Genomic DNA, 15,588 nt, shown 5'->3' with positions numbered 1-15,588 from the left:
AGTTAAATCATTTGAATTTTCGTGTAGTTATACCTGTACCTATCTATAGTCGAGAATTTTTAACTTTAAGTGCCAAATGCGAGCAAATCTGTATAATGTATAAACTTATTTTATGGTTATTAATAAAGACATTAAAGACACAGCCTAGTCTTATGTATTATTTTCATTTTGTTATTTATATGATTTGTTATTATATATAATTGTATATTATTTGATTTATTGTCATTATGTTTAATATTTACTCAATGTCATGAATAGATAATATACTAACCCTGGTGAAAAAAACAGCATATGCTGGTTAGGTAGGTTTTAATGCTGGTTTAAGCTGGTCCTTTGCTGGTTTTTGCTGGTCATGTTGCTGGTCAAGGACCAGCATGAACCAGCAAAGGACCAGCTTAAACCAGCATCAAAACATACCTACCAGCATATGCTGTTTTTTTCACCAGGGAAGAATAGCCTAGCGTACTTCTTTATTATTTGGTAAAATAATAAGGAGTTCATTTGATAGGAAAAAACTTGGAAATGCGTTGGGCGCAAGTGTGGGTCCGGACATCTTTGGTGCGCGTTTTGATGACGTATGTGTGTTTCAACAGCTGATTGAAAGAGGTCGCAGTTTACCAAACAGCTCACAATATTAATCTTCTAAAAATATATATTTCAGGTTTCTGTGGTGATTTATTTCCAGTTCTGTACCAAGACATTTTCGGAATGACGTAATTTGGTGAGTGTCAATGGCTGTTGACATCTTTGAGTAAAGACAGGAGAGTAATTCTTGTTTTTGCTAAGTCAGTGCTGTGGCATTTGTTTGTGTCTGCTTTGTTTCGATACCTGAACCAGCCACTTAGCTGGTGATAGTGTCGGTACAAACAAACCCCGTATTTAACTTATAAACAGTGTGTGCGGTTATTTCTGTTTCGTTTTTTATTGTGTCGTGCTACTAAATGTTTTGTTTAATTCATTGCTACTCTTTGTATTAGCAAAGCTAGCTAGTAGTTAGCAGGTAGCTTGATCTTGACAGCTTCAGAGAAAACGCTCATGTTCTCACATTCACATCTCACATAAGTTGTTGATTCTTTTTAGAGTACTCTGTCTAGGGGAGTAACACAGTAAATACACATTTGTCAGGGTTGATTTATTTTTTGTAGTAAGACATTGTTCACATAGGTAAGAGGTTTGAAATAATGTTAGCAGTTAGTATTTTCTGTCATACTAACAGCTTTGTCATTTTTAGGAGTGCTTTATATCTTTAACTAATTTGAACATCCTTCACATCTTTATTTTGGATGTTTATGTCAGTGTTATATTAATGCCAAGAATGGGAAACATTTACTAACATAAAGACAGTACACAAAATATTATGAGAGGGTTACAATATATGAAATTATTATGTTATTAGAATTACATGACATTCTTACAAGCATCTGAACTTTAAGGGTCCTTTAAAGAATTCAAGTATGTCAACATCTTTCTTGAGAATAAAGAAGAAGCTATATTATTGTTATTTTTTTTTTAAAGTTCTGTATTATTTAAAAAAATAAATTCTACACAGAAGAGTAATAAAATAATTCTAAACTTAATATGAAAAGGGTCTATTTTTAAATTTACAATTTTTTTAAAAATTATTTTCATGTAGTTAATGTATTTTAACTTTTATTCAATCTATAGTTTTAATTGATTAATTTGTGTGATATATTCAATATAAGAATATTTCTTTATTTGGAATATTCGAAAAGGAAAATCAAGTATGTAGTTTAAATGCGTGCTGAAAAGTTGGTGCAGAAATAGTTTTAACTCAAATTGCTATCAAATTTCTTTTTTGTTTATTTGATTTTGTTTATTTGATTAAAATTTGATTTATTTGTTTGAAAAATATTGCTATCAAATTGCTTTTTTTTTGTTTATTTGATTTCGTTTATAAAATAAAAAAATAATAAAATAGTGGTTTTCTGTTTTAATTACTAATTAATTTACTTTCAAATACAATTTATTCCTGTGATGTAAAGCTGAAAGAATTTAAAACAGTTGTGCTGCTTTTTTTTTTTTTTTTTTTTTTTTTTTTTTTTTTTAAATTCGGTACCTGTGATACTTTTTTCAGGATTCTCTGATAAACAAAAAGTTTTAAGGATTTTTTTTTTTTTTTTATAGAAATCTTTTCAACAATATACACTACACAAAGTTTGATAGTTAATACTTTTATTCAGGAAGGATGTGTTAAATTGATAAAAATTAATAGTAAAGACTCATATTTGTTAGAAAAGATTTATATTTTGAATAAATGCTGTTCTTTTAAACTTTTTATTCATCAAAGAATCCTGAAAAAATCACAGGTTCCAAAAAAAAAATGTTTCTAACATTTATAATAAATTATTATTTTAAAATGATTTCTTTTTAAAATGAAGGATCATGTGACACTGAAGACTGGGTTAATGGCTGACGAAAATTCAGCTTTGATCACAGAAATAAATTGTATTTTAAAATATATTAAAATAGAAAACTGTTACTTTAAACTGCAATAATAATTCATAATATTACTTTTTTTCCCTGTATTTTTAATCAAATTAATGGAACTTTGATGAGCATAAGGGACTTCTTCAAAAAATACTAAAAATTGTGCTGATCTCAAACTTTTAAATTGCATATATATAGTTTTAGAAGGTTGTCAGTTGTTGTTGTTGTTATTTTTGAAAAGCTACCACACATGAGGTATGGCCAGATATGACTAATAATTTGACATCAGCAATTGCATCAGAAATAATATCATTTTCTCTTGGGGGGAAACCATTCTCTCATCTACAGTTACAGCTCCATTGGCTTACCTCACCTTTCCTGTGGTGCATACAGTCCAACCATGGATAAGATATTGGAAGCGCTGGTCAGCTCCTCCCATCCTCTGACTGTCAAACGAGCTATTGTGAAAAAAGTGATGGAGGCAGCAGAAAAGGAAGTGACTGAGGAGCAGTGCCAGGCCTTGTACCATCTCACCACCCGCCTTATTCTCCTGGGCGAGGATGCTTTTCAGCGACAGGTCGGCCTCCAAGTGCAAGAAGCGTACGCGCGTTACCATCGCGATGAGTTTGCACGCTTCTTCAGCAAGGAATACGTGCTTGGTCTCCTACAGCAGGGCTACGGCTCTTTAGACCGCAGAGACCCTGCCATCTTGGACTTTCTTCACGGTTCCCTCCGACTGCTCATCAGCTGCCCGGCTGTGTTGGAGTTGGCACCGCTGCTACAGACGGAGGTCCTACGCATCATCTGCGAACGGCCAGAACCAGCGACTTGTGCCAAGCTGGCCACCATACTGACGGACTTCCCTCAGTGTGTCCCACGAGAAAAGGCTGGAGTTCTCTTCTGTCAGCAGCTTGTGCGCACCTTTGCGTATTTCCACTGTCCTGCCACTGAAGAGCGGGAGCTGCGGGAGTATGTGACCCAGGTGACCAGGGTGAGCGTGCTGCTGCAGGGCATCTGGAAGGCCGAGCCGGCAACGCTGCTACCGTCGCTGCAGGAGGTGTTTGCCATCATCTCATCCACAGGTCAGTAAGCAGTGATTCATCTTGTGATGATATATTAAATTAAGGAAATTAGAATGAGTGGGGATGGAGAAGCACTGTAAAAATATCATTTAAAAATGCCCATAGTAAACACATAAATGACAGTAAATGATGATATCATTCAGTTTTCCCAAACAGTTTTTTAATTGTAAAAATGTAAAATGAAAAGACATGTGTAATTTTATAATAAAAACAACCAAAATAATACACACAAATTATGAAAATTTGTGTTACTATTAACCAGCGTCAGAAAACCAATAACATTATTGAAATCTTAAATCTGTGGGGTTGCTTTAACTAAATATTTTAGGTAAATATTAAAAAAAAATTAGTATATATCATTTTTATGTGTTAATATTACAGTATTATAATAATTATAAACATTTGTTTTATATTTTATATAAAAGTTTAATATTATACACTACCAGTCAAAAGTTTTTGAACCGTAAGAGTTTTAATTTTTTTTAAAGAAGTCTCTTCTGCTCACCAAGCCTGCATTTATTTGATCCAAAGTACAGCAAAAACAAAAATTGTTACATATATTTATTATTTAAAATTACTGTTTTCTATTTCAATATATTTTAAAAAGTAATTTATTCCTGTGATTTCAACGCTGAATTTTTAACATCATTACTCCAGTCACAGGATCCTTCAGAAATCATTATAATATTCTTGCTTTGCTGCTCAAAAAACATTTATTATTATTATTATTATATTTAAAACGGCTGAGCAGAATTTTTCAGGTTTCTTTGAATAGAACCTTCAGAAGCATTTATCTGAAAAAATTACTCACTTATTTTAAATATTGATAATAATATTAAATGTTGTTTGAACAGAAAATCAGCATATTATAATGATTTCTGAAGGATCATGTGACACTAAAGACTGGAGTAATGATGCTGGAAATTTTACTTTGCATCAGGACTGAGTGAAGGCAAAACAAAAAACAAAACAAAACACTTTTTATGCTCTTTTTTGACTTTGTTCTCTTTGACTTGTTGGATGGAAACAGTGCTTATTCGCAAATGTTTTATGCGATATTCCATTTTTGTGCATAAGTTAAATTCATAACTGTGGATGGAAACCCAGCTATGGACTGAAAGGGGTAGAAAATGGCAATTATTTTGAAATTATAACAATTTTTGGTGCCAAAAGCTTAGAAACATAAGAGGACCTTTGTGAAAAATCAGTCAAACAATAAGTAAAAGTATATAATAACACCTAAAAAACTCCTAAATATGTTATATGAAATCATAATGTATTGTTGCCTAATAATCTCCCCAAAATGTGTTTGTTTTCATTTCAGACCCTTCATTTGAACCCTCCATTGCGCTAGCTAGCCTGGTCCAGCACATCCCTCTACAAATGATCACAGTCCTCATCAAAAGCCTCACCACTGACCAGAATGTTAAAGATGCCAGTATGACACAAGCGCTTTGCAGGTCAGACTGTGTGTGCTCGCGCTGTGTAAAGCTGGTGAATGGTGCTTTTGTGTCTGTTTAAAAGACTAAGCCCTTGATCAATCTGCCATAATGTTGTTTTCTCTACTTCTTGTGTACTTCAAGTAAGCGGTAATTACATTTATGCAAGTCATTTAGCTCAACAGTTTTTTTTAATAAGTAGTAATTGTGTTGTTGTTGTTGAGGTCAAAATGTTGCCAGTTTTCTTTTTTGTGGTGCTGTTACTCTTATGTAAGGCTTTTATTTTATACATTGCCTGTCCTGACCTTGTTTTCTCTCTCCATCTTTTTTAGGATGATTGACTGGTTGTCCTGGCCTCTAGCCAATCATGTGGACACCTGGGTCATTGCTTTATTAAAGGGACTTGCTGCTGTTCAAAAGTTCACCATCCTCATAGATGTCACACTGCTCAAAATTGAACAGGTTTGTGTGTATATATCAATAAAAGAGCTTTTAAAATCACACATTTAAAGAATTACAGACAACACCAGGATATGGATTCTGATTTATAAAATGTGTTAGGAAGTGGAATGGAACAGAATTTAGTTGGATGTTTTAGTTTATCATCTTTTTTTTTTCTTGGTTACTTAATAATTGGTTGGTGAGAGCTGCCTGACAGGCTTTTCTATGTGTTTGTGTATGAATATGTTTTTGTTTGTCTATTTGCAGGTGTTTAATCGTCTCTGGTATCCAATTGTGAGGCAGGGAGCGCTGGTGGTTCTTTCACACATGCTGCTTAGTTTCCAGCACTCTCCTGAAGCCTTCCACTTAGTAAGGCCACTGTGAACATTGCTTCACTTTCTCCATCTCAAAAACCCTAGTTTTAAAACCCATTATGTCTTGAGATTTACCACTCAATAAGTGTTCAAAGCCCAAAAAGCCATAAAGCTAATAACATCTTGGAAGAGTCAGAATGTTTTTTTTATATAACTCCGATTGTATTTGTCTGAAAGAAGAAAGTCATATACACCTAGGATGGTTTGAGAGAGAGTAAATCATGGGGTAATTTTTTGGTAAACTATCTCTTTAAGCCTTCATTTACCTTGCAGAATCTGCAAAATGTTAATTATTTTACCAAAATAAGAGGGATCATACAAAATGCCTGTTATTTTTTATTTAGTACTGACCTGAATAAGATATTTCACATAAAAGGTGTTCATATATATTCCAGAAGAGAAAATATTGTTGAATTTATAAAACTGACTCCGTTCAAAAGTTTACATACACTTGATTCTTAATACTGTGTTGTTGTTTTTTTATTTTATTTTGAAGATCAGGGTAAATTTAACTGGTTTTGTCTTCTGGGAAACATGAAAGTATCCTCTGTAGCCTCTGAAGGGCGGTACTAAATGGAAGAAAACATGATATTTAGGCAAAATAAGAAAAATGTACACATCATCTTTCTGTTCAGAAGTTTACACCCCCTGCTCTTAATGCATCGCTTTTCCTTCTGGGGCATCAGTGAGTGTTTGAACCTTCTGTAATTATTGCATATGAGTCCCTCAGTTGTTCTCAGTGTGAAAAAATGGATCTCAAAATCATACAGTCATTGTTGGAAAAGGTTCAAATGCACAAAAATGCTGAAAAAAGTATTTGTGGGACCTGAAGGATTTTTCTGAAGAACAGTGGGCAGTTTAACTGTTCAGGACAAACAAGTGACTCATGAACAACTATCCAAAGAAAAAAAAAAAACACTGCTGTGGATCATTCAGTTAACAACACAGTAGGAATCAAGCATACGTAAACTTTTAAATGGGGTCATTTTTATAAATTCAACTATTATTTTCTCTTGTGGACTATATGGATGCTTCTTTTTTTTTTTGTGAAATATCTTATTCAGGTCAGTACTACATAAAAAAATAACATGTGTTTTGTAAGATCCCTCTTATTTTGGTAAAATGATTAACATTTTGCAGTTTCAGCATTGTGTTTGTAAACTTTTGGCCCCAACTGTAAATCTCTTATTTTTTTAGAACAACTTAGAACATTCTAAATGTTTGTAGTGCTTTTAAGGAGCTGTTGTTTGTAGTATTTTAAATTCTGTTTTGCAATAATTTCAGTGTGATGTGAAATATATTACCTCTGTCATTTATACCAGGTGGTTCCTCATATAGTCCCACTTATAAAGTCTTTGAAGACCGATGGCCTTCCCACCAGCAAAACCTTTTTGCTGCAGTTTGCAGAACTCGTCCACTGCATGATGTACCAATATTCCGGCTTCCCAGACCTCTATGACAGCATTCTTGAGTCCATTAAAGTAAGATTTAGATTCTCATTTTAAGGATGTAAACAAAGAATATGTTTTGTGTATCATTGCTGAATTTATTTAGCACTTTGTCTTTGTATGTAATAACATTTTATATAGTATTGTTCAAATGTTTGGGGTCAGTAAGTTTTTAGTAAGTTTTTTTAAGTCTCTTATGCTCCTTGAGGATTTGTTTGATTTAAAAAAATGCAGTAAAAACTCCAATATAGTGAAATATTACAATTCAAAATACCTTTGTATTATGTACTATTATAATATATTTTCAAATGTAATTTATTCCTGTGATGGCAAAGTTGAATTTTTAGCAGCCATTAGTCTTCAGTGCCACATGATCCATCAGAAATCATTCTGATGTGCTGATCTGATGCTGAAGAAACATTCATGTTTTGTTTTGAGTCTTTGAAAGTACTTTCAAAGACTTTCAGTACTTATTTAAAATAGAATTCTTTTGTATCATTGTAAATGCATTTACTGCCGCTATTTCAATGCTCCCTCTGTTTTATATCCACCTCTGGTTCTTTTGTAGGAACTACCTAAACCTAATGAGGAGAAGATCAAATTTGTTCTGAACCAAAGTGCCTGGACCTCTCAGTCAAATTCATTTGCCTCAGGCCTGCTTAAGATCACAGGAAAATCAGAAACGGGGAAGACGGGACTTGTGAATCTGGGCAACACATGCTACATGAACAGCATCATCCAAATTTTATTTATGGCTACAGAGTAAGTTTTAAATCTATTGATTTCTGTCTCAACTGTTTTACTGTAATTAATCCGACTGTGATTAACATTCTGCAAATACCATTACGTTTTTATACCATTATGGTTTTTTTTTTTTTTTTTTTTTTTTGTTAGTGATTGCGTGTAAACACAATGTTATAAGGCATAATAAAATGAGCCTTAGACATTTAGAATATTTCCAATACATTTTTCAACTGCAAGGTATTTCTCAGCTCTAACAGTCTCTCTTTAAAAGTTTCAGACGGCATGTCATGTCTCTGCATTTAAATGGCAGCAACACCCTCATGAAGAAGCTCCAGCTTCTTTTTGCCTTCTTGGCTCACACACAGGTATGTTTACCTTCTGTGCAGTTTTCTGTCTAAGTTGAGAGTATGAGAGTATTAATGAGAGTAAAATGAGAGTTATTTATCTTGTTATATGCCCACCAGAGAGCAGCATATTCTCCAAGAAGTTTTTTGGATTTTTCTCGGCCGCCATGGTTTTCAGCTGGATCCCAGCAAGACTGCTCAGAGTATTTGCGTTTTCTGCTGGACAGGTAAACTCAGAAAGTGGCTATGGCGAGAAAGATGGATGTTTAAGAGTCGCTCTTAGTTAGGTAAATGCTGCTGTAAATGCTTAATGCCAGACTGAGCTGATTTTGTAAGACGCTCCTTCAATTTGACATTAAAACTTCTTTATTCTGTCACATAATTCCTAGAGACTGATCAGAACAAGATGAACATTTGCAAGAGCACCAGCAAGAATCAGTTGTCAACAGGCGTTGACATACACTTGATAAACACAAACACACAATAGTATTCTGGTTCCTGTTTGTCAGGAATAATGGATAAAATACCTTTGTAATTAATTTTTTGTTTTATGTATAGTGTAATTTAATTATTATTGAAGCTCAACATGTATGAAGTATAAGTAAACATCAAGTGAAACACACGTTCATTTGTACAGGCATTAAAGGAAAAGTTCAGTTCCAGAACAAAAACTTACAGATAATTTACTCACCTCCTTGTCATCCAAGATGTTCATTTCTACCTTTCTTCAGTCATACAGAAATTGTTTTTTGAGGCAAACATTTCTCCATATAGATTTTTCTCCATATAGTGGACTTCTATAATGCCCACGAGTTTGAACTTCCAAAATGCAGTTCAAAGGGCTCTGGTTATTTTCTAAAAACATGTACAATTTATATACTTTTTTTTTTTTTTTTTGTAACCTCACCTCAAATGCTCTGTGCATTCCGGGTCAATACAGGTAGGGTATGTCGACAAACTCCCATCTAATTTTTTACTCTGACTTCAAAATTTTAGAGATTAACCGATCGTTTGGCTAGATAAGACCCTTCTTCATCGTTTGGGATCGTTTAGAGCCCTTTGAAGCTGCATTTAAACTGCATTTTTGAAAGTTCAAACACACAGTCCACTATTTGGAGAACATTCCTGAAATGTTTTCCTCAAAAAACATAATTTCTTTACGACTAAAGAAAGAAAGACATGATCATCTTGGATGACAAGGGGGTGAGTAAATTATCTGTACATTTTTGTTCTGGAGTGAACTTCTTTAACCGTCAGAGGACAGCTGGTCAGCTTCAATATCAGCTGTACAAATATAAGGCCATAAAGTGTGGCAAAGTTTTCGTAAGTCCTATTCGGATAGTAGTTGTTTCTTAATTGTTTGGGAAGTAATATAGTTTTTTCATTTACAGGGGTTAGTATGTTTTTTTTTTTTTTTGCCAATTAGAAAGCAGAATGTATGTTTTTTTTCCTGCCACCCGCATAAAAATTCACAGTCCGAATCATATCTCTTGAGTCCAAAAATTGTTTTTTCCCACTGCCAAGCACCATATGGTAACTGTTGCGCTTCACTGTAATGTGCATGCTTTTTTAAATATGACGATTTTTTATTTTACAAGAATGTTATGTTTACAATGTTAATATCATTTCACTGCTCCACAACAGGGAGTAGGAGCTGTTAATGGGTTAGTTCACCCAAAAATGAAAATTCTATCAATAATTACTCACCCTCATGTCGTTTCAAACCTGTAAGACCTTTGTTCATCTTCAGAACACAAGTTAAGATATTTTTGATAAAATCCGAGAGCTTTCTGACCCTGCATAGACAGTGATACAACTGACATGTTTAAGGCCTGGAAAGCTAGTAAGAACATCATTAAAATAGTCCTTGTGACTAAAGTGGTTCAACCGTAATTCTATGAAGCTAGATATATTATTTAATAACTTCAGACTTTAAGTCCAGTGAAATCTAATTCTGTTTGTTGTCTTGAAGTTTTACTATGAGTGTCAGCAAAACGACATTATATTATTTTTAAATAATAACTTGTTAACTACAAATAAATATGAGATTTATTGTATTTTAATTGATTATAGCCCTTAAAACAATAAAATAATGTGTTTTCTTATATACACAGCAGTGGGAGTTTGCATATTCCATGTTTTTTTGTTTCTCTGTCTTCCTGTGATGTCAAGGTTGCATGAAGAAGAGAAGACTCTCTTAGCCCTTCAGGTGACCAGCCCAAAACCTGAAACTCCAACCACTTCTGCTGAAACTCTTCACAATGCTGTAAGTCAGCCAGTCGCTGATACGCCACCACATCCAGATCCTGTGGCAGCCAAGGGAGATGGTCACACTCTAGTGGAGCGTATGTTTGGTGGAAGACTCTCCACAGCCATCCGCTGCTTGCAATGCCACAGCCTGTCAGAAAAGGAGGAGCCATTTACAGACCTCTCTCTTGCCTTCTGCCCCTCAATGTCCAAGTGCCACGGTCCCAATGAAGAGCACAAAAGCTCCTCCACTGTGGGACCCTGCCAAGGAGCAGTGAATGGAGGCAGTGAATCCTCAGAGGGTTCCGTAAAAGAAGGTGCAGGAACCAGGATGGAAAGACCTGTGGTGGAGCCCACACTGTCTGTGCCAGATTTAGTTGACTACTTCCTAGCTCCAGAGATCCTTGAGAATGAGAACTGCTACTTCTGTGAACGCTGTGCTTCATTGCAGAGGGCTGAGAAGGTCATGCACGTGGTGACGGCACCTGAGTACCTCATTCTGACTCTGTTACGCTTCTCGTACGATGCCACCTGCCACGTTCGTCGCAAGATTCTGGACAATGTAGGTATTCCGTTACACATGAGCCTACCTTTACGCCAACACGGTATCTCCGCTTCATTATCTTCCTCAACTGCAGCTACATCTTCCTCATCTGACTCTCCTGAGAGTGGTGAGAATCTAGCTAAGAAGCTCAAGCCTTCGCAAAAGGAGGATGGGATGACAGAAAACGGAACGAATAGCGAGACAAATGACAGCGATTTGGAGACACTGTCGGTGCCGTATGTTTTGAGCTCTGTTGTAGTGCATTCTGGGATGTCCTCCGAGAGCGGTCACTACTACTCTTATGGAAGGAATGTGAGTAGCACTGATGGTTATGTAGCTAGCCCGTGTCCTAAGACCCAGGAAAGCTCAGAGAGCTCGACAGCCTCACAGGAAGAAATGGGATGCGCTGACCAAAAGTCCACGGACTGGTTCTTGTTTAATGACAGCCGAGTGACTTTTACAAACTTTGAATCATTGCAGAACGTTACCGGTCGCTTCCCTAAGGACACAGCCTACGTCCTGATCTATAGGAAACAAGAGGTCAGTGGACAACCAAGTAATTCAGGGCCAGTTGTAAATGGCTCAAGACTTAGTGGAGAGCCACCCCTGCAGAAGGAGCTGATGGATGCCATTACCAAAGACAACAAACTCTTCCTACAGGTGAGAATATAGTACTTTATCTGTGGTGCTCTTATGGGGGTAGTTCACCCAAAACTGAAAATTCTGTCAATGAACACCCGTAAGACCTTTGTTCATCTTTGGAACACAAATCAAAATATTTTTGATGAAATCTGAGAGCTTTCTACTACCACGTTCAAGGCCCAAAAAGGTAGTAAGGACATCGTTTAAATAGTCCATGTGACATCAGTGGTTCATCAGTGGAATATTTTAATGATATCCTTACTACCTTTTTGGCCCTTGAATGTGGTTATTACATTGCTGTCTATGCAGGCTCAGAAAGATCTTGGATTTCATCAAAAATGCCTTATTTGTGTTCTGAAGATGAACAAAGGAACATGTTTAGATCATTTTTGGATGAACTATGACTTTATGCTCACCAAGACTGCATTTATTTGATCAAAATACAAGTAATAAAGGTAATGTTTAATACTATTAAAAATTTAAATAACGGTTTTGCATTTTAATGTTTAAATATAATTTATTCCTGTGTTAAATATAATTTATTGCAGCCATTACTCCAGTCTTCAGTGTCACATGATCCTTTAAAAATCATTCTGATATTTCTGCTCAAGAAACTTATTATCAGTGAAAACATTTGTGCTACTTCATATTTTTGTGAAAACAATAATACATTTTTTCAGAATTCTTCTATGAATAGATTGTTCAGATGAACAGCATTTATTTAAAACAGATTTTTTTTTTTATAGCATCAAAACTGTTTACTGTAAATTTAATGATTCTTTGCTGAACAAAAGTATTAATTTCGTTCTAAAAAACAACAACTTTTAAACTGTAATATATAATATAATCATATCAGTGGCATAACATTTTTTTTGTTTTGTTTTGTTTTGTCTGGGTCTCTCTCTTTCTTGCTTGCTTGCTTTCTTTTTTTTTCAAAAGTACAAGCATTTTTTTCATACAAGACTTCCATACACATTTTCTATCAACATTTCTGAATTACAATGAATTTTGATGTTGGGATAACTCTTCTGATATCACAATGAAGGAAACTTCTAAAAAAAAGAAAACATTACTAAGTAGTAATATTTCAGTTGAAAAGAAATACAATTTTTGAGAAAAACTTTCCAGGATTTTTCTTCATATAGTGGACTTCAATGGGGGATCAATGGGTTGAAGGTCCAAATTGCAGTTTCAATGCAGCTTCAAAGGGCTCTACATGATCCCAGCGGAGGAATAAGAGTCTTATCTAGTGAAACAATTGGTCGTTTTCTAAAAAAAAATAATATTTATATATACTTTTTAACCACGAATGCTCGTCTTGCACTAGCTCGACTTCATGCATTATGTAGTCATGCTACTAAAACGTGCAACAACGTCTAATAATTTGACATTTGTTGAAGAAAATGAGACCACCTTTTTGAACCGAAGTACACAGATGAAGAACCTTTCCAACATGATTACTAGCTAGTGCAGGTTGAGCATTTGTGGTTAAGAAGTATATACATTTTATTTTATTTTATGTTATTTTATTTATTTATTTTTTTTTTTAGAAAATGACTGATCATTTCACTAGATAAGACCCTTATTCCTCAGCTGGGATCGTGTAGAGTTCTTTGAAGCTGCATTGAAATGGCAATTTGGATCTTCAACCCGTTGATTCCTATTGAAGTCCACTATATGGAGAAAAATCCTGGAATGTTTTCCTCAAAAAGCCTTAATTTCTTTTTGACTGAAGAAAGAAAGACAAACATCTTGGATGACATGGGGGTGAGTAAATTATCAGGAAATTTTTATTCTGGAAGTGAACTAATCTAACAAATGCAAATAAAAACTAACAAAGTCATGTGGGGCAAATACATGAAGTGGAAAAAGACACAAGACATGGAATTATATTATTAAAAAAATGACATAAAATTATATTAAAATCCTGCTGAAAACCCTCTGTGACTCTGTCAAGGGCAATACATCTCTTAAAATATCAGATAATTTGAATTTTATCATTTTTAATTATTAATTCAAAAATGTCATTAAATACATTTTATCTTAAAGGATATTAAAAATTAACATTTTTTCCAAATTACGTTTTTAAAATAATATTGGACACTCTTATTTATCAGATAATTAACGTTGAACCTGAAGGATGGATTTAACCCTTCATTTCCTTTATCTTCCAGGAGCAGGAGCTGAATGCCAGAGCTCGTGCTCTTCAAGCAACCTCTGCTTCTTGCTCTTTCCGACCCAATGGTTCTGATGACAATGAGCCTCCTGGCAGCTGCGGGCCCTCAGGTGGAGGTGGAGGAGGGGGCTTCAATACCATCAGCAGACTCGTCTTCTGAGAAAGAGTCACAACAGACACACCCTCAGAGCACTGGACAGTCCCACTGACAACACCAGACTACATTTTTTGTCCTAATTGCCCACAATGTGGATAAATGTGCCACCTCAAAACAGATGTGTCTTATTTTTCTGGTTTGCATGCTTTTTCCCCTTACATTGACGTTCATTTGACATTTAATTGAAGCACTTTGAGTACTATAAGTCAGAAATGGGCATGCAATAAATTTGTACAGAATACAGTAATAATTATGGTCCCATCCTGGAATCGTAATTATTTCGTTTTCTAAACAGAAATCATTAGGCAGAGAATGGTTTTAAAAATTAAAGCAAATATTTTTGGACTATACTATACAGTGAATTACTTGCATGAATATTTTAATTGGAAGTTTTTCAACTTCTGGTTTGAGGATACAGTTTTATCTGTTCTGTCAGTTATTTAATTACAATTAAGTTATTTTATTAATTCAGGGAATAGTTTTTTGATTTGACTTTTGAAATCTTGAATTTTCTTTCTTTTTTTTTTTTTTTTAGAATTTTATGTGCCTTTCAATACTTCAGATTTTACAAAATTATTTGATTAGCTACACACACAAAAAAAAAAAAAACACCATGCTCTTGCTGTACAGTGTTAATATGTAATGATTGTTTTTGCTCTATAGTAAAGACTCATCACTGAACATGGTCTAATTTTATTATTTAAAATGCATGTTACAGTTTATCACTGATAGAGTCCCTGTCATTCACTGGTTAAAACATTTGAGAAGACGGTGCATATTTTATTTCAAGGTTAGAGATGTAATTTCAGTATGAAAGCTCAGTGTTATATCAAAAAAAGCTTCGGTTTTCAGTGTTCGGTTACAATAAGACAACATTTGATTTCAGGACAAACGCACTGATACATTTTCATTACTTTGGTTGACATTGGTTTATACTGACCTCCAAAGCAACATTTAAAACAAGTGTTACTCCTGTGAATATTCTGTGCCTCAAGACATGTTCTAAGACGATAATTAAGTTGAGGTCTGTTTTGGCTATCAAAGCATGAGACCTTGTGGCTCTCAATCCATAAGTCCACCCCCAACCTCTAAGTGTCCTCATTTTGAACCACTGCACTCCTGTCCTTTGGTGAACCCTGACACAATGCTGTTTTTGAGCACGAAGTCCAGTTAAAATCAGGACAACATAATTGTCCTTGTGCATTGGCTTAGAATAGACACTTAAGGCTGTGGTGAAGCACTCCTTAGATGCACATTTCTTACTTGGAGAACTAATACATGTAGCAAAATCAGCCTTGTGGTTTTTCTCAGTCCCCCCTAGAGCCATTAGCTTTATAATGTGCGCTGCAGTGTTGCAGCACTCACACAGTCTCTAAAACCATTTGGTAAAATCAATGACTTTCAATTATTCAAGAACTGAGATCTACACATGTCTTCACTACAGTTTAAGCCACTCCCACTGACAATTTATTCTGTGACATGGAAATTGTTATAATACTGTA

General features: G+C 34.7%; 1 protein-coding gene across 2 annotated transcripts; it reads left to right on the top strand.

The window, feature by feature from the left end:
* The first annotated feature begins 544 nt into the window (after positions 1–544).
* usp38 (ubiquitin specific peptidase 38) lies at positions 545–14,767 on the top strand. Of its 2 annotated transcripts, XM_051118777.1 has the most exons (12): positions 545–575; positions 662–721; positions 2,797–3,530; positions 4,855–4,990; positions 5,302–5,431; positions 5,678–5,779; positions 7,107–7,265; positions 7,801–7,994; positions 8,248–8,341; positions 8,441–8,547; positions 10,493–11,771; positions 13,928–14,767. In XM_051118777.1, the coding sequence occupies exons 3-12, from the start codon at positions 2,849–2,851 to the stop codon at positions 14,087–14,089; spliced, it is 3,045 nt and encodes a 1,014-aa protein (XP_050974734.1). In that variant the 5' UTR covers positions 545–575; positions 662–721; positions 2,797–2,848; the 3' UTR covers positions 14,090–14,767. The 2 variants fall into 2 exon arrangements, with proteins under 2 accessions (XP_050974734.1, XP_050974725.1); XM_051118768.1 differs by lacking the exon at positions 545–575 and having other exon boundaries at positions 588–721.
* The last annotated feature ends 821 nt before the right edge of the window (positions 14,768–15,588 follow it).

This window comes from Labeo rohita, chromosome 1 (assembly GCF_022985175.1).
Source record: "Labeo rohita strain BAU-BD-2019 chromosome 1, IGBB_LRoh.1.0, whole genome shotgun sequence".
Classification (NCBI taxonomy): Eukaryota; Metazoa; Chordata; class Actinopteri; order Cypriniformes; family Cyprinidae; genus Labeo; species Labeo rohita.
The sequence above is the reverse complement of the archived record's forward strand: the minus strand, read 5'-3'. Positions and strand labels throughout refer to the sequence as shown.

Coding starts and splice junctions, on each gene's coding strand:
- usp38 (XM_051118777.1), top strand. CDS start 2,849: ATGGATAAGATATTGGAAGCGCTGGTCAGCTCCTCCCATCCTCTGACT. Junction 5,780..7,106: donor CTCCTGAAGCCTTCCACTTA/GTAAGGCCACTG, acceptor CATTTATACCAG/GTGGTTCCTCATATAGTCCC. Junction 7,995..8,247: donor ATTTTATTTATGGCTACAGA/GTAAGTTTTAAA, acceptor TCTCTTTAAAAG/TTTCAGACGGCATGTCATGT.